The 19,738-nt window shown below is 32.2% G+C and overlaps 2 protein-coding genes and 1 long non-coding RNA gene across 3 annotated transcripts; 1 reads left to right on the top strand and 2 right to left on the bottom strand.

Moving 5' to 3' along the window:
- Positions 1–250: 250 nt before the first annotated feature.
- On the bottom strand, positions 251–1,814 carry LOC108481678 (epidermis-specific secreted glycoprotein EP1-like). The gene has a single exon (XM_017784777.2). The coding sequence runs from the start codon at positions 1,797–1,799 to the stop codon at positions 435–437; it is 1,365 nt and encodes a 454-aa protein (XP_017640266.2). The 5' UTR covers positions 1,800–1,814; the 3' UTR covers positions 251–434.
- A 3,176-nt stretch (positions 1,815–4,990) lies between these two features.
- LOC108451370 (epidermis-specific secreted glycoprotein EP1-like) lies at positions 4,991–6,537 on the bottom strand. The gene has a single exon (XM_017749065.2). It carries the CDS (start codon positions 6,529–6,531, stop codon positions 5,161–5,163), a length of 1,371 nt encoding a protein of 456 aa, XP_017604554.2. The 5' UTR covers positions 6,532–6,537; the 3' UTR covers positions 4,991–5,160.
- A 9,195-nt stretch (positions 6,538–15,732) lies between these two features.
- LOC128289334 (uncharacterized) lies at positions 15,733–18,886 on the top strand. Its single transcript, XR_008278942.1, has 3 exons — positions 15,733–15,896; positions 16,801–16,885; positions 18,396–18,886. It is a non-coding gene; the product is annotated as an uncharacterized LOC128289334 (long non-coding RNA).
- Positions 18,887–19,738: the final 852 nt, after the last annotated feature.

Genomic DNA, 19,738 nt, shown 5'->3' on the forward strand with positions numbered 1-19,738 from the left:
ACATTGCCGAGTTCATGATTTTTTTTATTTTGTTCAGGGGTTTAGGATTAGTAGATTCAGAAATGGAGATATAGATTACTGTGGGTGCTTTATAGTTTATACTTTTATAACATTAAACTTCGTCATCTTACTTCTGGCATTGTTCAAATTGAGTTTTCACTCTACTTTGAAGATTACAGAGTTCCTTTTCTGTTCAGTCTCGATTCGTTCATACACTAAAAAGAACCCGAATCCGAAAAGCAATGAAAACTTGAACTTAATCCAGGAAATACATTTTAAATTCAGTTTATTGACTACATATACATTAATAGATAATTGTAAACAAACTTTAATTACTTTTAATATGTAACTCAAACTCACAACTACTTATTAGCAGAGAAAAAATAAATTAGAAAATACAGAGGAAAAAGTACAAATACTTAATAGGATTCCCATCACTTGTTGGGTGCCTTTATGTAACCAACATGGGAAGAGTTAGAGGTTTTAGCAAGGGTTTTCAACTCATTAGCGATCCAACATTTGGATGTTTCCCTGTGGTAAAAGTACCCCAAACACTTGCAATCAGAGGTGCATTTCCTCCCACAATTACTCTCCTTTATCCCTTCTCCTTCATTGTACTGGCTCATGAAATGGTTCACTCCTTCTAGCTTGTAGTAGCTGAAATCGTTCGGTCTACAGTTCACCTTCTTCGGCTGACAATTCTGGCTCCAACCGAGTAATCCCTTTAGTGACGGGCAAGCAACGCATTGGTTCTCCTCACAGAGTCCAAAGTTCCCACACCTCTCCGGCAGTTCGCATTCATTGCCCCATATTGAGTCCCTAGAGAAGAGAGTGAAAGTCTCTTCCCATGCCTGTGAATCAACCTTGTCATAGTAAGTAAAAACCCTCAGGTTTCCGTCGATCCCGAGTCGAAGAATCGACAATGTGCTGTTATATTTCGGCCTTGTCAAGATGAGATTTCCGGTCCCGATGGACGAGTTAGCCACTGTGTAGTCTAACAAAACGTCATAAGCAAAACCATCATTTGTTTCCTCGACATTTAGTGTCACAGTTTGTAAAGTACCATCTTGTGTCCTTGGCCAAACGGATGATTTGAAATAGACAAGTGGTTTAGGAGAGTTCATTCCCTTGTACTGCAAAACCAACTGTTTAGTCTCCATCACCAAGCTATAGGCTCCGTTGACATTGTTTTGAGCAGAAGCCCGGGTCACAAGCTTCGTCTCCCCTCCGGCTCTAAGCGACTGACCCACCAAGATTGTATCAGTTGGATGATCAAAACTTTGCCAAATGAACTTGCCATTGGAATCGTGTAACACCATGTTACCATTAGGCAACAATTGGAACCCTACCACACCTTTGTTGGCAGTGTTACTTTGCCAAGCAATCCGACCATCGGCATCAGCCAAGACAAGGTTCCCGTCAGTCCCGAGAGAGAACGTATGCTCGCCAACAGGTTCCTCTTTGGCCTCCCTAACCCATCGGAAGAGCGACTCGGAACGCGTTGTAGCCATGCGTAATGCAAGGGTGAAGGCATTAGGGGTGGTGTTATAAAACGCAAGCTGGAAGGGGGCATTAGTTATGCTTATGACACGGTAATCTGCACCATATTCAACAATAAAAGGCCCAAATTCCCCTTCGTTGACAAACCTAAAAGTTTCAGATGGAGGAACAACAGCTTTGGCACTAAAAGCAAACAACAACAAGAAGGAAAAAGACAGCAATGACATGGTGAGAGAAGGGTAAAGAGACATTTTTGGATATGAAAGCTTTGATGATATGGAGATGGAGCAACCAAGCATGGTCTATTTATAAGGATTCAATGAAGGCACATTGCATACCATCAAAGGTATAATAAAATAAATTCATGAGATTAAAAAATTGGGTTTTCAAAAATATTTTGAAAAAAAAAAAACAATCTTTGCCTTCTACTAGAAGATATCAATCTGATCCACAATGATTTAGACCTTATATTATCTTAGGTGCAGTCGATGTTGACATTCCAAAATCTGGTCAGCCAAGTTAAAGCAGAGGCTGCTACAATGGAACTATAATTATTCTTCGAATTGCACCGCCAACTGAATAATTTTCCCTTCATAAGTAAGCCATTTAAATGTTTAATTAGCTTCTCTTAAATTTAGGATTAGGATTGACTTAGGCTAAATATTTAAGTCGATTGAAAAGAGAGTAATTAAATTTTGTTTTAATTCTCCCCACAGTCTGTGTAATCTTAAGACCTTTAAAATTTAATCCCTATGTCTTTAGCTCCAAAAATTAAATCCCTCCGGTTGTTTAACTTAAAATTTAAAGTTTAATTGATAATAGTATTAATGAAATTTCTTTAAATTTGAATACCCAAGTTTGAGTTCATCATGCATAATTGCAATGAGTCTCTTGTCTCACCATACACATTTACCATGTGAAGGTTTTGCCTTTGTGTTGGTTTGATTCTATATTATAGTTGATCGGACATATATTTGTACTTGTATTGTATTTGTAATAGTAAAACTTAAAAAAAAAATCAAAAGTCTGATTTAAAAATTGAATGAAGTCCAATTGATAACTCAAATTCAATAAAAGTGTCATCAATTGTACTTTAATTTTCAAACAAACAAGTAAAGGGACTAGTATGAAAGGTAGGACTTAAATTTAAAGTTCTCGATATTACAGGGAGTGGAGGAAGAATAAGACCTCAACTTTAATAGTTTGGCAAAAGTTGGCTGCTCAATTAATAATTAAAAGGGCCTTGCTTGACCAAAATAATTTCAGGATTCTAGGCCCACCTACTGCATTTCCTGTCTTGCATTATCTACACTTGGCATTTTAATATTCCTATAAAAGGGAAAACGAAAATCAAAGCTAAAGCATCAATCATTTATACTATAATAAAACGACATAATTTAGAAGGTGAGACGCCAAAAAACGTTTCTTCAATTTGCTACAGACAAGACAGTTCTTATAAACCCTATGGTTACGTGCATGTCTCTGTTAGATTATTTCATAATTTGTCATGTTTTAAGATTTATAAAATATTGATAAGTAAATAGGATTTAATTAGTTAAATTTAGAGGGTCAGCATCATGTAAATTATCTATTAAGAGGTCAAGATTACGGAAAAACTTGGTCATCAAAACATTAATAAATAAATTCATTATCATTTTGCGTAAAGGCAAGCTGGGACACGTAGTGCGTCTAAGTGATCTTCCTTTCTATATTTTTAATTGTAAAACAAAATTTATATCTACAATCGTGGGGATAACCAATCATATCATATCCTACTTGTATTATTATTTTTATCTATATTTACTGGCAAGCAAATAAAGTTTTGAAGTTCAGCAAGGAAACTAAAGTAGTGTCTCTTAGGTTTAGGTCACTATATGTATATTTTAACGTGTCTTATAATTATTTATAAGTGATTTTCATCTCGTGGCATCAATTCAATCGACCAATAAGTAATAGATAATTATTTAGTTTATCATAAATTCACTTGTATTCTTACCATGATGATGAGTGTCTTTTGAATAGTTTTAATTTTTTTAAAAATTAAATAAATGAGACATTTGTCACCACCACTAACTTACTTGTGAAAAAAATTAGTTTTCAATGTTAGTGCATCTGATAAAAATAATTTTGGTATAGGTATAGATGATGATTTGTGTATTTAGTACTACTTCAGTTGGTTCTCGGTTCAACTGATCTAATTAACTAATTCAATATGTTTATGAAAATAATGCCCTAAACTAGGGGTGAATTCGGAAATTTTTTAGAAAACCAAAGCAGAATTTTCCTTTATATTAATTTATAATTTGATCATTTACAGAGAACTAGAATTTTAATTTTCTAATTTTTAGGAGGCCAAAGCCCTGCACTAAACCTTAACTACACATTTATATTTATTTAGGTAAATAAATTATTCACTTTTAGTTTAAAATTTTAGTGATAAAAGAGATGTTCATAAGTTATTTAACAATTTATTAAATTAAGTCATACCCACGATTTATGTAACAATAATATATTTATTAAAACTTGAGGTAGAAATTATATGTGATTTAAAAATAAAATTAAATATTTAAAATTCATTATATTATGAATTCAAATTTCATCGTAATTAAATTTATATTAATTTTATATAAAAAAATAAAAAAAATAAAAATACCTTCATAATAATATAATTACTTTATTTATAAAAATATACTTTACTAATTTTTCAGTGTTAGGAGATATTGTAATGGATAAACACGAGCAAGCCACCGTTGGTTTGAGTCTTTTGTGACGGCTTTGAAAGTCTTGAAGACATCAAGCTTAGCTGTGGTGCAATTACATCTAAATGGCGGGCCGGTTGGAAGATAAGGCAACAAAGCATCTCTACGGGACCCTCGCTTGTGGTTTAGGTTGCGCTGTATCCGGTAACAAAATTTTAGCTATTAATTGCTTTCATATTCAAGTTCACAATTTAAATATATTCCAATTGTTTAGGGAAGATATAAAATTTTCTCCTACCTTCATCAATGATTAAGGTTTTGATACTTGTCCTAAATATAAAACACCTTTAAAACTCGTGATTAATATCTAATCTCTTAATAAACTTATATAATATGAAGGATTAATTCACTTGATAAATTCCTTAAAAAATAATTTTTTTCAACGTTTGATCATATCAACTAAACCAACAGATATTTAGAGCAATAATAAAAGCTTCTCACAAGCACTTAAATTATATGAATTTAAATTCTGTTATCTTCCATCCCTTTCTCAATATTATATTGATAATACCAATCAAAACATGATGCAATATAGAAATTTTAGATCACGATATTTCAAGTTAATGGTATCAATTTAATTTAATTTAATTTAAGATTTTAAGAAAAATAAGTATTGATTAACAAAAATAGTTTTCCTATTCTGGGAACACTACTGAGTTCCTTTACTATTCTGTACCATTCTGTCTCTATTCGTTTATGCGCCAAAAGAGAAGAGCCATGAGAACTTGCACTTGATCCACTCAATGCATTTCGAATTTAGTTTATTGACTACAAATACACTTGATTGATACTTTTAAATAAAACTTTAATTTGTAATTCAAACTTACAAATACTTATTAGCTTACAATAAAGAAACTGGAAAATACAGAGGAAAAAGTACAAATACTTAATAGGATTCCCGTCACTTGTTGGGTGCCTTTATATAACCAACATGGGAAGAGTTAGAGGTTTTAGCAAGGGTTTTCAACTCATTAGCGATCCAACATTTGGATGTTTCCCTGTGGTAAAAGTACCCCAAACACTTGCAATCAGAGGTGCATTTCCTCCCACAATCACTCTCCTTTATCCCTTCTCCTTCGTTGTACTGGCTCATGAAATGGTCAACTCCTTCTAGCTTGTAGTAGCTGAAACCATTCGGCCTACAATTCACCTTCTTCGGCTGACAATTTTGGCTCCAACCGAGTAATCCGTTTGTTGACGGGCAAGCAACGCATTGGTTCTCCTCACAGAGTCCAAAGTTCCCACACCTCTCCGGCAGTTCGCATTCAGTGCCCCATATTGAGTCCCTAGAGAAGAGAGTGAAAGTCTCTTCCCATGCCTGTGAATCAACCTTGTCATAGTAGGTAAAAACCCTCAGGTTTCCATCGATCCCGAGTCGAAGAATCGACAATGTGCTGTTGTATTTCGGCCTTGCCAAGATGAGATTTCCGGTCCCGATGGACGAGTTAGCCACTGTGTAGTCTAACAAAACGTTATAAGCAAAGCCATCATTTGTTTCCTCAACATTTAGTGTCACAGTTTGTAAAGTACCATCTTGTGTACTTGGCCAAACAGATGATTTGAAATAGACAAGTGGTTTAGGAGAGTTCATTCCCTTGTACTGCAAAACCAACTGTTTAGGCTCCATCACCAAGCTATAGGCTCCGTTGACATTGTTTTGAGCAGAAGCCCGACTCACAAGCTTCGTCGCCCCTCCGATTCTAAGCGACTGACCCACCAAGAGTGTATCAGTTGGATGATCAAAACTTTGCCAAATGAACTTGCCATTGGAATCGTGTAACACCATGTTACCATTAGGCAACAATTGGAACCCTACCACACCTTTGTTGGCAGTGTTACTTTGCCAAGCAATCTGACCATCGGCATCAGCCAAGACAAGGTTCCCGTCAGTCCCGAGAGAAAACGTGGCGTTCTCGCGAACAGGGTTCCCCCTGTTGGCCTCCCAAACCCATCGGAAGAGCGACTCGGAACGCGTTGTAGCCATGCGTAACGCAAGGGTGAAGGCATTAGGGGTGGTGTTATAAAACGCAAGCTGGAAGGGGGCATTAGCTATGCTTATGACACGGTAATTTGCATCATATTCAACAACAAACGGCCCAAATTCTCCGTCGTTGACAAACCTAAAAGTTTCAGATGGAGGAACAACAGCTTTGGCACTAAAAGTAAACAGCAACAAGAAGGAGAAAGACAGCAATGACATGGTGAGAGAAGAGTGAAGAGACATTGTTGGATATGAAAGCTTTGATGATATGGAGATGGAGCAGCCAAGCATGGTCTATTTATAAGGATTCAAATTTCAATAAAGGCACATTGGATTCGGTCAAAGTATAATAACATAAGTTCATGAGATTAAAAAATTGGATTTTCAAAAATATTTTGAAAAAAAAAATAATAATCTTTGCCTTCTACTAGAAGATATCAATCTGATCCACAATGATTTTGACCTTATATTATCTTAGGTGCAGTTGATGTTGACACTGCAAATTCTGGGAATTCTTTCAGCCAGGTTAAAGCAGAGGCTGCTACAATGGAACTAATTATTCTTCGAATTGCATCACTGACGAAGAGTTTTCCCTGGTCGTGATGAAATTGGTTGTAATTTTATTACATATTTTATTTATTATTTTAATATAAATTAAGTAACATGTAATAAAATCTCAATCTCAGGTGTGAAGTTAAAATTTTTTGAAACTCATGTATTAAATAATTATTTTAAAATTAATCCACTTAGATGTTTAATTAGCTTTATAATCAGCTTTTTTTAAAGTTAGGATTAGGCTGAAAATTTAAGATGATTCAAAAGAGTAATTAAATTTTGGTTTAATTTGTTCACTGTCCCTGTAATCTTAAAACTTTTGAAATTTAATCCCTATGCTTGTTTAACTTAAACAATTAAATTTAATTGATGAAAGTGTTAATGTACTTCTGTTTAATTTGAATGTGTGGCATATTAAAAACACAAATTAATCTTTAAATCAGATACGTAGAGAGATTAAATCTATGGAATGAAAAGCAAAGGGACTAATATTTTCTAGAGCATAAGGACAAATTAGACCTTAATAATAAAAAGGGTGTCGTTTGACCAAAATAATTTCAGGATTCTGGACCTCCCTGCTGTCATTTCCTGTCTGGAATTATCAACACTTGGCATTTTAATAGTCCTATAAAAGGAAAAAAAATATCATTTATACCGTTATAATAAAAGGACATAATTTAGAAGGTGAGACGCCAAAAAACGTGTCTTCAATTTGCTTAAGACAAGACAGCTTTTTTAACTCTTATGGTTACGTGCATGTCTCTGTTACATTAATAATATAAAGGACAAGCATCATAATCATATAGTTATCTATAAGAGTCTAGATTATGGATGAAGGACTAAGAAAACTTCGTCATCAAATCATTAAATTCAAAATCATTTGCGTGAAGCAAGCACGTATGGGCACGTACTGTCAATGTGTTTCTTTCTATATTATTACACATTAAAATTAACTTTTTTTCTTTATCATATTCGTATTACGAATATTAGATTATGACATATTCATGAAGTAAGGAAAAGAATTTATGCAAAAGAAAATAAAAAGTAAAGATCATAAAAATACCTATAAAATAATATTTATTATTTTATTAAATGAATGAATTTTGATTACTTTATAATTAAGTTCGATCCATCAAATTAACCTAGTTGATGAGTGACATATCAACTCGGTCAAATGCTTAATGTATAGTATAAATATTTATAAAATTTATTTATGTAACAAATATATAATTTATATACAAATAATGTTGTGGTTGAAATGGTAAAATAAAGATATTTAAGATTATTGTGTCCTAAGTTCAAATCTTATTATGTATATTTTATGTATTAAAAAGTAAAAGATAAAAAAATACTTTCAAAATAATATAATTTACTTTTTAAAAAGTGACTATTTAATTATTATTTAACTGAATTAGTGTTTAATTAACTCATAATGTCAACTCAATGAATTGAGTTATAAATGTGTCTAATAATTAGCAATCAAATAAAATTTTGAAGTTGAACAAAACTTTCATTAATGGATAAAATAAGAAACCCAATATACTTTACTTACATGACAAATTTTTTTATTATACTAGAAATATCATTATAACCATATGTATATTTATTAGAAGAAAATAATAAATTGTGTTATAAGATTATAGACCGTCGTCACCGACAGAATTTTGCAACCACAATGGATAAATACGAGCAAAGGCAACAAACCGTGAGTGGAGTCTTTTGTGATGGCTTTGAAAGTCTTAGCTTAGCTGTGGTGCAATTATATATATTTGAATGGCGGGCCAATTGAAAGATAAGGCAACTCAAGCATGTTGTTTTGGTTACGCTGTATCTGGTAACAATGTTTGAACTATTGCTTCAAATGTTTAATTGTAGAATCAAGTCGACACGTCTTTGAATCATTGCTCTTCTTGAGATTCACCACATCAATTCAAACAGAGACAAAGGTAAAAAGGTAAGCAATAGTTGGTCCCAAAATAAAATATTGTATTTTTGCCTGAAAAAGTTATGATGGTTAAAATAAATAAATAAATTAATCCTTTTAAAAAATCATGAAATCATAAATTAATACATGATAAAATTATAATATTAACCTTTAAAAAATTATGATTCAATTTATCTTTGAATTCAAAATTTATTTTTTTCTTTTTTCATTAATGAATTGGTCATACTGATCAAAGTTTATGCATTAAAAAATTATTTTGTATCAATTTAATTTAATTTAATAAAAATTAGATACCCATTCAACTTCGAAAATTTTAAAGAAAAACTTACTTAAAAATTGAACTTAATTCCTGAAAATATTTAGGGTTAGGAAATGAACTCTTTTGGAAAACAAGTTCACTAAACATCAAATAATAATCAAGCCTTCAAATAATTTTTATTTTCAAATAAATGCTATTGATAAGTAAAGGATGATATAAGTGCTATGAAGATTTTATTATTTTCAAATAATTTTATTAAACTTTCTTTCAAAAAATTTTGCTACAAATTTAAAAATAAATAACCTTTTAACTCATATGAGAATATGTTTCAAGGTTGTAATTTTTTTAGATGGTGTGCTTTAATTTTAATTATCTAGAATTTTATGGATTTAAAGGTAAAGGGATGCACCAACAATTGTTAGATATTGGTTTTGGTGGAGGGTTTTGTCTCTTGATTCTATCAAAAGCTCAAGTTGGTTCACAAAGTGGTTCTGTTGAAAGTCCAAGTGCCATAAAATGTGATAGGTTCATAGTGGGAGTGCCTTGTATGATGCCTGAGAAGATGAATCATGTGCAATTGCACATGGTTAGACCCAAATACATTCCCTATAGCATATAGGACATTTTTGGATGAAAATGCTACAACTTGATCTAGCATTATTGATGGTCGTGTAACTAACAAAAATTTGACTTAAGGCAAGTGCACCTATCAAACAGTAGTATAGTTATGGTGAGACCGGAAATATCGTATCCACAAGGACCAAAAGTACTAGTAATTACTATCTTTTTATTATCTAGCCTAAGAATTAAAGTGTGTTTTTAAACTAAACTAATTTTCTAATTAACTAAGATTATGACAAAGATGAAGTTTGCAAAATACTTTAGGAAAAACCAATGGAGAAGACAATACCCAAGGAAGAATCTACCTAGAATTCACTTATTACTTCTGAATTAGACAATTTATTCACTAAACTTAATCCATAGAAATCCCTAATTTATGTTAATATCTCTCTCGAGAATAAGAACAACTGACTTTAGGTTGATTAATTGAAATCTCTTTCTAATTAAAACCCCTATTGTCGCATTAACTAGATCTATAGATTCCCTTATTAGATTTGACTCTGATCCGGCAGATTTATGTCGTCCTATCTCTAGGATTGCATTCAACTCCGCTTAATTATGGATGATCTACTCTTAAACAAGGACTTTTGCTCCACTGAATAAGCACATCAAAACCTGAATTAATACCCTGGAATATTAAAATAAGAATTTAGAACTCACAATTAAGAATAAGAATAAGTCTTTATCATATAATTCAAATAGTAATATGATTCGTCATAGGGTTCATCTCCCTTAGGTATTTAGGGAGTTTAGTTCATAATAATAATGGAAAACATCTCAAAGTTTGGAAAACAACAAAACATAAAGAAACCCAAAGAACTTCCAGGAAATTGGATGGAAATCTTCAGTCTTGATGTAGATCCTGGCTCCAAGGTGATTCCGATGGCTGTTCTTGAATATTTTTTGCCTCCAACTCTGTGTGTCTCCTCTAATCCTCTTCTAGGGTGTTTATATAGGCTTTAGAATGCTTCAAAACCCTCAAAAGTGCCTTTTTCGAATAGAACTAGGCTTGGGCTCGGTAGAGACACAGCCGTGTGCCACGCCCATATGCAAGTGCTCAAACTGTGTATAATTCTGAGTTGGTTTCTAGTCGACACGGCCATGACACACAGGGGTGTGGTATGCCCGTGTACCTCACACGAGCGTGTGAATCACCCTTGTGGAAGTGCCTAGGCCGTGTGAAACACTGATTTAAGCCTAATTTGTCCGTTTTTGGCTCATTTCTCGCTCCTTTTGCTATCCTAAACTCTTCTGAGTATAAAATATGAAATTAAAGGATTAGGAACATTGAATTCACTAAAACCAAGGAAAAGTCATTCATAAATATGCCAAGCATGGGATAAAAATATGTATATATTACGGTTTATCAATTATTGATACAAACAAATGGGTTAAAGGTTGAGGACAATTCCCTCGGTGGCAAAGAGTTATACAAGAGTGAAATTGTGATGAAGGGTCTTTAGAAGATAGTGGTAGAAAGTATGGTCTTTAATAGTGTTTGCATGGTCTTGATGTTGGTTAACCCCAAAGTTCTTTAAGGAGTCCTTCTTGCAAATCTTAAGAAGCCATATACCCCTTGAAGATTAGGAGTTTACCATATGTGTGCTTGAGAGATAAGAATGTGTTGTCTTTGTAGTTCCCTTGGCTAGGTTAGGGATGTGACCATGTGAGGGGCCACGTGCAAAACACGTAAGGGATAGCTAATTATAGCCATGTAGGGTAAAGTCTTGTCCTTTGGCAAGGTCTTTTCTGGTGAGGTGTAGTTATATAATAATTGTAAAGTTCTTAGATAAATGATGTAAGTCTAGCAAAGTATATCGAGTGCAGTGGAACATTTGGTACTAGGAACATTTGGCTCATGAACAACAGAAGTTACTTCTTCTAAAATTTTCTCATTTTGGTACTAGGGACATCCTTCTTTCAAGTGGCCATATGTTCCATATTGATAGCATATTATTGGAATAGACTCTTACTTAACTTTGTGGATTCTTTTGGCAATCCAAAATTTTGAAACAAGAGGCTTCAGAAAATCTAGCAAATTGTCCCCCTGAATCTTTATTAGTCTAAAGATCGATCTTGATTACAGTTCCAATCATCTTTCCAATCTCCTTAAGAATACTTTTATTATACAACATTCTTGATAGATTGGGAATACGAATCCATGCTACAACTTTGTAGGGGTATGGATGTAATGTTGTAAATTGAGGCATCCATAGTTGGACCGTCAAATAGTGTTCGAAGATCACCCAAGGTCCTCTAGAGAGGAAATTGGTTAAAGTTCAAAAGATTCAAACTTTGTGAGATAAGGAAAATACTGTAAGCCTCAACAGATTCAAACTTTGTGAGATAATAATCATTCTCAATGTCCATCAATTGAAATCACATTGTTGGTTTCCATAAGGAGCACACTTTGTTCTACAAAGCATTATAACATATTTTCCTCCCAAACAACTTAACAACAATAGTCTTGGACATGCTTTTCTTAATTAGTGAATGAACTCACTCAGAGAAATCAATGGAAGGGACACTATCAATGATCTCTTTCCTCATATCATCATCTATTAATTCAATATCATCATCTGCCTAGGAGTCTTCCTTAGAGTTGTCTGCTAACGACAAATTCATCACCATGTCCCTGAATGAAACCATTTTGGGAGTAAAAGGATCCATAGGATCTTTCCTTCCCTCATCATCTGGTGGATCCTCATCTCGTCCCTGACCTTCTTAGTTGCCCTTCCAAGGCTTCCCTTCTTCGGTCCATTTATTTTCATTACAATGTAGTTGTATTTACCAAATATTTAACATATGTATGTTCAAACAATAAATCATTCTATTAAATTTTATATTGAAATATTATAATTTCCTTTTTTTCTACACTTATTTCCAAAGACAATAACTGTCACACCCCAAAAATTGGGTTAGAAGTATCAGGTTTGTGAAAACTGAATGTGGTCATGCCCCGATTTGTAAGGTTATCTTTGAACATTTATAAAATCAAGGGTTTGAAACAGATACCAAAATTAGGGTAATAAATAATTAATTAAAGTATTAACATAATATAATCATATATGATTATATTAATTAATCTAAAATGAAACTTAATTACGAGGTTTAATTTGAAAATAGTGTGTTTTAATTGAGTTAGGACCTAATTGGAAAATGGGTAAAATGAATTAAAATATTAATAATGAGACTTGACTATGAGTATTAATTATTGTGTATAAACTAAAATAGGAATGTGTTAAAAAAAGATAAAGTTAAATAAGTTACTAAGAAAAAAATTGAGTAAATGTGTAAGCTAATGAAGAATATGTAAGTTGAGCTCGAAATAAATATATACAATTGACTGACTAAAATAAGCAAGAAATAAGACATAGATTGAATGGTTAAGCGCTAATGCATCTATCAGGTGGAGAGAGTTGATGTTTTCTCTCCTGTTCGGGTATTACTGGCCCTTGTTGCATTATACAGCTTTGATTTTAAGACTAGGAGTCTTTCAGTTTCCAAGATCGAGCACAGTTTAGAATTGGTTGACATTCTTCATAATTCGAGTTAGGCTCGTAACGGGAAACGAAAAAGGAGGCGTGATAAATATGAGTCAATGTGGAATTTTGTGGGGTGTGCCTTGTATTCTTCTCTCAGCTAAACTCTGCTATTTTTTCCCAGTTAAACTCTGATTATTTCAAAGATATTTTAGTATGATTACAACTCTAACCTTAGCCTATTTAAAGGGGCCTTGTATCCTTACTTTAAGAGGCCAATCAGAAAATGGGTTTTTCTTTGGGGGCAACAAAATGTAACCGCATATGAGTTTTGGTGATAGTGTCGTGGTAATTATGGAGAGTATCTTATACCCTTTTTTGTGAGTGCCCTATGAGATTTAGGGTTTTGTTTATCGGTTTACTCTTTGAGATTTTAATCTTTGTATTCGAGGCTTAGGGTAATGTATGTTTAGTACATTTAAGTTAATTTTCTCCATATTGTATTATTGTTTGTTTACTTATTTAGTGAAAAGTCGAAACCTCTTTTAACTGTGGTTTTCCCCTATTTCAAGCCATGGGCCATGTAAAATATTTGTGTTCGTTCTTCTCTAATTTTATTATCTTATTGTTTATACGGGTCAATCCCCAATAAAAAATTAAAAAGAATTATGGCAAGATTATAAGTTACAATAAAATTGGAAAGATCAATATTTTATTAAGTAAATTAAAGTAGTGTCTATTAAATTTACTTAATAAAATATTAATAATTTAAAGTTTATGTTAAAATATGCCGTAAATAAATTTATATTTTAATTTAACAGAAAGGGAAAGATTAATTAAAATAAAAAGAACTATGAAAATGTAAAAATATTAATGTATTTCATCTAATAAAATGGTTTGGGATTATTATAAAAAATATCAACACAAACTACGAAGAGAAAGATTAATTACAATAAAAGTAAAAGAATATCATTAGTTTAAAATATTTTGGAGATATTTTAAAGACTAAATGACATTAATATAATCTATTTTAAATTAGTTAAATATGTTTATAATATTTTTAATTACAATAATTTTAATTTATTAATGATTCTCAAAAATAAATAAAAATTTAAACAAAAACTATGTTATAAAAATATTAAAAATTTAATACACACAATTTATCCATACATTTTACAAAAATAGAAATTAATTTTCATATATAATACTTACGTTTGGAATCAAATAAAATTTCTATATACAATTTTAAAAAAGAAAAGAAAAGGAAATTTAATTTTAGAATAATGAATATATTATGTAATTTGTCGACAATTTTATTATAAAAGATTTAGTATTACTAGAGAAAACACGTGGCATGCTTTTGATTTGGATAATATCGGGAGCATAATTGCAAATTGCTGAGGTCGTTTTCTTCTTTCACTGTATGGTTAAGTGAATCTAAGAACATTTTCAAAGTCAAACTATACTTAATATTTTTACGTTAGAAAAAAAACGAGGAATAATAAGGTTTTCAAAATTGAATTAATGATTCCAATATTATTGATTTTATTAAATAAATTATTAAAAGTAATGAAAATAAAAATAAAAAATAAAATTTAGTTCAACTGCCAGTTTAATTATTTTTAGTTTAATTTAATTGTGCTCTTTCACAAGTTAATTAATTCAAAATCTTATTTCAATGAATAGCTCAACTAACTCCGATCAAATTAATCTAATTAATTTGATTGGCTAATCTTCTCTAATTTCAAAAAGCATGAGGAATAAGATATTTAGACTTAAAATTGTTTAAAGATTAGATTTATTTATCAATAGATTTGATTTAGGTTGATGGAATGTTTTGTATTACGCATTTTAACTGATTTAGTCCTCTATTACAATTTCAATATTTTTAGTTTTTTTTTGAAATGTGCATTTTCAATTTTGATGTAGTTTTTGTGTGAATTTAATTAAATAATTTGATGAAGTTTATTTTAAACACATGATATTATATATATACCTTGGATTTTTGTATAGTTAAATAAATATTATATATTTTCTTTTATTTTTTAGTTAAAATTAAGGTATTCATTATCGAAATTAGTGACTAATATCTTCGCTATGAGTGCTCTCTATAACTGGTCATGATATGTGTTCTATTCTTATGAGCGCGGACTGAACCCCCGACTACATGTTTAAGGGACGAGGTAAGCAGTAGCTGTAACACCCCTAACCTGAATCAGATCGCCGGATTAAGGCTAAGAGGTATTACCGAACTAAACATTTAATAATCTCATTCACATTGTAAATAAACTGTGACAGCCCTAAATTGACCCTAGTCGGAAAGTGGTTTCGGGACCACAAAACTGAGTCATAAAAATAATTAACCATTATATTTGATGCTTATTATATGTATATAGGCATGTGTGAAAATTTCATGTTTGAATTTTGTTAATTGTAAGTGAATTTTGCTAAATAGGACTTGTGCGAGAAAATTTAGAAATGTGCTAGGCAAATGTTAAAGTGGCCTATTGATGCATGTTAGAAAATGTTGTCCTTGCATGTCAAAATACCCAAAAGATGAACTAGTGGCCGGCCATGCTATGGGATTAACCATATTATAAACACTTTGTGTTAATGTGGTATGTAGGAAACAATAAAATAAAAAAAAAGTTAGTAATAAAGAAAGGGAAAAAGGAAAATGATGAAAAAAAAAAAGAAAAAAAAGTTATCATGTTGCTTAAGTTGGCCGAATAGAGGAAAGAAAGGAAGGGAAAAAGCTTGGAGAAAATCGGCTATGGTGGTTCACTAGATTAAGGTATGTTTAGTGTTGCTTTGAAAGTTCATACATCCCTTGGATGATTAGTCTAAATTCTAATTATCTTATGGATGGATTTGGGGTTATTAGAGAGTTAGTATTCGACTAAGAGGCTTCAAAAGTTTTAGTTGAAGCCTTGATACCATTAGCATGTTAGCTATATGGATGTGTTATGATGCTTGAGGTGTTAGATAAATTTGAACTCATCACCAAGTTCTTTAAGCAACCCAAGTTGAAAGTTTCGGTATTGAGGTATCTTGAGCATTCGGCCATGGTAGGAGGTAGAAGAGAAATATGGTTGTTGTTAGATGAAGTAGAGTCTAACAAATGAGCTCATATGTGCATTAGTTGCTAGATGGAGAAGAATCGGCTAGCAAGTTGTGTGCTAAGGCCGAATATAATTTTGAACATTAGTGAGTAATGTATGTGTTTTGAAATTGATGGAATGGAGTGTATGCTTAAATTGTATTATGACAATTATATGTTAAATCAAGGTTTGCTAAGCTAGCTATTAAGGTGAAGTGCAAATGTTAGTATTTGATTACTAGTGTATATATATGTGTATTAGCCGAGTTTTGAACTTGAACCAAAATGATGTTTAGTCAATACAAGTGACCATATTTGTAGAATGTATTAAGTATACAATCGGCCTCAACATAGACATGCATATTCGGCCACATGAATGAGTACATAGGTTGATGTGTATGTCCGGCCATAGGTAAGCATATTGATGGCTTTATCTCGACTTACAAAAGTCGGCTAAGGAGAATATTGGCTAATATGTTGAATTTGATTCGTGATTTCATACATATATGACTCTAATGCCTAATATATAAGGGCTAAGTACCTTGAATTCCTCTTTAATGTTCAAAATGATTAAATCAATTTATTTGTTGATATTAAGCTCAAGAGCAAAGGGGAACTAAATCCGATAAAGAAAAGGAAAAGGGTGATCGAATAGCCGTTGAAATCGTTCAACAGCATCCGAGGTAAGTTTTAAGTGATTAAACGTTGAGTAAATTCAGTCATAATAGGACATAATGAGTTGATTTAATAAGATATGATGTGGCCATGATATGTCTTAAACTCAAATGGTAAGTTCATAAGTGTTTGGACTTGGAAATTTAAGAGCAAATTGTAATAATTTGCTTAGAACAGCAGCAGTAACATGATTTTAGAAAATCACTATAAATTGTTGGTGTGGAATTATAGGCTGAATAAAATATGTAATCAAAGCTTAATTAGTCTAGTTTCTTATAAAAGAGACCGTGTAAGCAAAGAAACTTCCTATAAAGAGATATTTAAAGTTGTGTGAGACAGTGTCAGAATGACTCCGAAATCCCCTTTTCTGTTTTTAGAAAATCATTATAATTTGTACAAAAATGGTTATAAGATAAAATTTATGTACTTAGACTCCTTAATGAGTCTAGTTTCAAATGAAATCAAATATAACATATTTTGAATTCTGTACAATGAGAAATTTGATTCGTAGTGAAGAATGGTCAGGTTAGTCAAACAGTGAAATAGGGGAAACTTTAAGAAAAATCTGGTATTGATTGGCCAAACCTAAAATTATGAAAATTTTATGGTTGGAAGATATATGAGTCTATATTCAGGGAAAATTAACGGCAATTGATTTTAAGTTTTTTAGCTCCAGTTATAAATAATTTAGTGACTATTACTCAGGAAAACAGCTTGTGGTGAATATGTGAATTTGTTGTAAACATTGATGAAACTATTTGAGTTGCTTATAAGCTATGGCTGAAATTGATGTACAAGATAAATATATATATGTGTGGTGAAGTCGAATGGCTAATGTGAAATATATGTGTGATATGTGTATGTGGTAAAGCTGAATGGCGAATGTGAAATATGTATGAGATATGTATATGTGGTAAAGCCGAATGGCTAATGTGAAATATGTATGAGATATGTATATGTGGTAAAGCCGAATGGCTAATGTGAAATATATGTGTGATATGTATATGTGGTAAAGCCGAATGGCGAATGTGAAATATGTATGAGATATGTATATGTGGTAAAGCCGAATGGCGAATGTGAAATATGTATGAGATATGTATATGTGGTAAAGCCGAATGGCTAATGTGAAATATATTGGTATGAGATATGTATATGTGGTAAAGCCGAATGGCGAATGTGAAATATGTGTGTGATATGTATATGTGGTAAAGCCGAATGGCGAATGTGAAATATGTGTGTGATATGTATATGTGGTAAAGCCGAATGGCTAATGTGAAATATATGTGTGATATGTATATGTGGTAAAGCCGAATGGCGAATGTGAAATATGTATGAGATATGTATATGTGGTAAAGCCGAATGGCTAATGTGAAATATATATGAGATATGTATATGTGGTAAAGCCGAATGGCGAATGTGAAATATGTATGAGATAGGTATATGTGGTAAAGCCGAATGGCTAATGTGAATGTTGTAACATGTGATTAAATGTACATGAAACTTGGAAATGTATTCCAGGTAAGACCCGATGACTACGTGTGGAGATTTTGTCCGGGTAAGACCCGATGACTACGTGCGGAGATTTTGTCCTGGTAAGACCCGATAACTACGTGTGGGGACTATTCGAGCTAAAGGTTTCACTGAAGATTCAAGTAAAGCATAGGATCATACGACTTCACAGTATCAACTGGTAATAAATACGTTCAATGCGTTAAGTTGGTCAGGTATGTATTTTGAGATTATATTTAAGCGTGATTTGGACTAAATCACAAGGTCGTTATGTGATGCATATGTGAGTAAAGCAATAAGATTGTTCTATGATTATTGTGCGTTTGGTCAATGTGGAAAGTTAGGCGAAAATATGTAATGTACCTATGTTTATAAGAGATCACTATCAAGTGAGAATTTATCTGCCTATTATATATGATGAGATGGGCATATTCGGTAAAGGGATGGTATGCCCGACGGAAGAGTGAAATAAAAATACGAACGACTAGGTTATAATTTGATTGTTATCTGTTGACACTGCTCAAAACTTACTAAGCATTCAATGCTTATTTCGTTTCTTTGATTCTCTGTTTTATAGATTTTGGTTCATCAGCTATCGGACTCGGGATTGTCGAAGTCGAAGTCGTCCACACTATCAAAGTCCCTTTTGGTACACTTTTGGTTGAACTTTGAAATGGCATGTATAGGACTACCCTTTTTGTTGTTGGTCATGTACCCTTGGGTTTTGTATAAATTCGGATAGCCATGCGAAAATGGCTTATATACACTTTGGGCATAGTATTATAATCGTTTTGTATGTTGTTTATTAAGAGGTATGGAAATGTTTGGAAACGATTAGCCATTGGAATGGTTAATCATGATCATATTTTGTGCTATATATGCTAAAGGGCTAGTTGAATCACGGAAACTATGAAATAGGTAAAGTCTACCTTAAAGGTAGATGCTGACGGCAACAGTGGTGTAAATTTGAAAAATCACTAAAATTAGTAGGAATGGAATTAAATAGTGAATAAATAATCGAACCTTGATGAATCTACTTTCATATGGAAGAAACGAAACGATCATATGAGTCATATGTTAATAGATATTTAAGTTTTCGTGAAACAGGGCCAGAACGGTTTCTGGATTCCCTGTTCCGAATTTGGAAATTCATTATAAATTAACCAGAGATAATTAGAAGTCATGCCATATATGTATAGATTCCTTTTAGAGTCTAGTTTCTATAGAAACAAATGGCATCAGTATTGAATCCCTGTACAGGGAGATATCCAAGTCGTAGTGTGTGAAGGTCAGAGTAGTCGAACCCTAAAATAGGGGAGACTTTAACTAATAAACTGTACTAATTGGCTCGA

The sequence above is a fragment of the Gossypium arboreum genome, chromosome 1 (assembly GCF_025698485.1).
Source record: "Gossypium arboreum isolate Shixiya-1 chromosome 1, ASM2569848v2, whole genome shotgun sequence".
Classification (NCBI taxonomy): Eukaryota; Viridiplantae; Streptophyta; class Magnoliopsida; order Malvales; family Malvaceae; genus Gossypium; species Gossypium arboreum.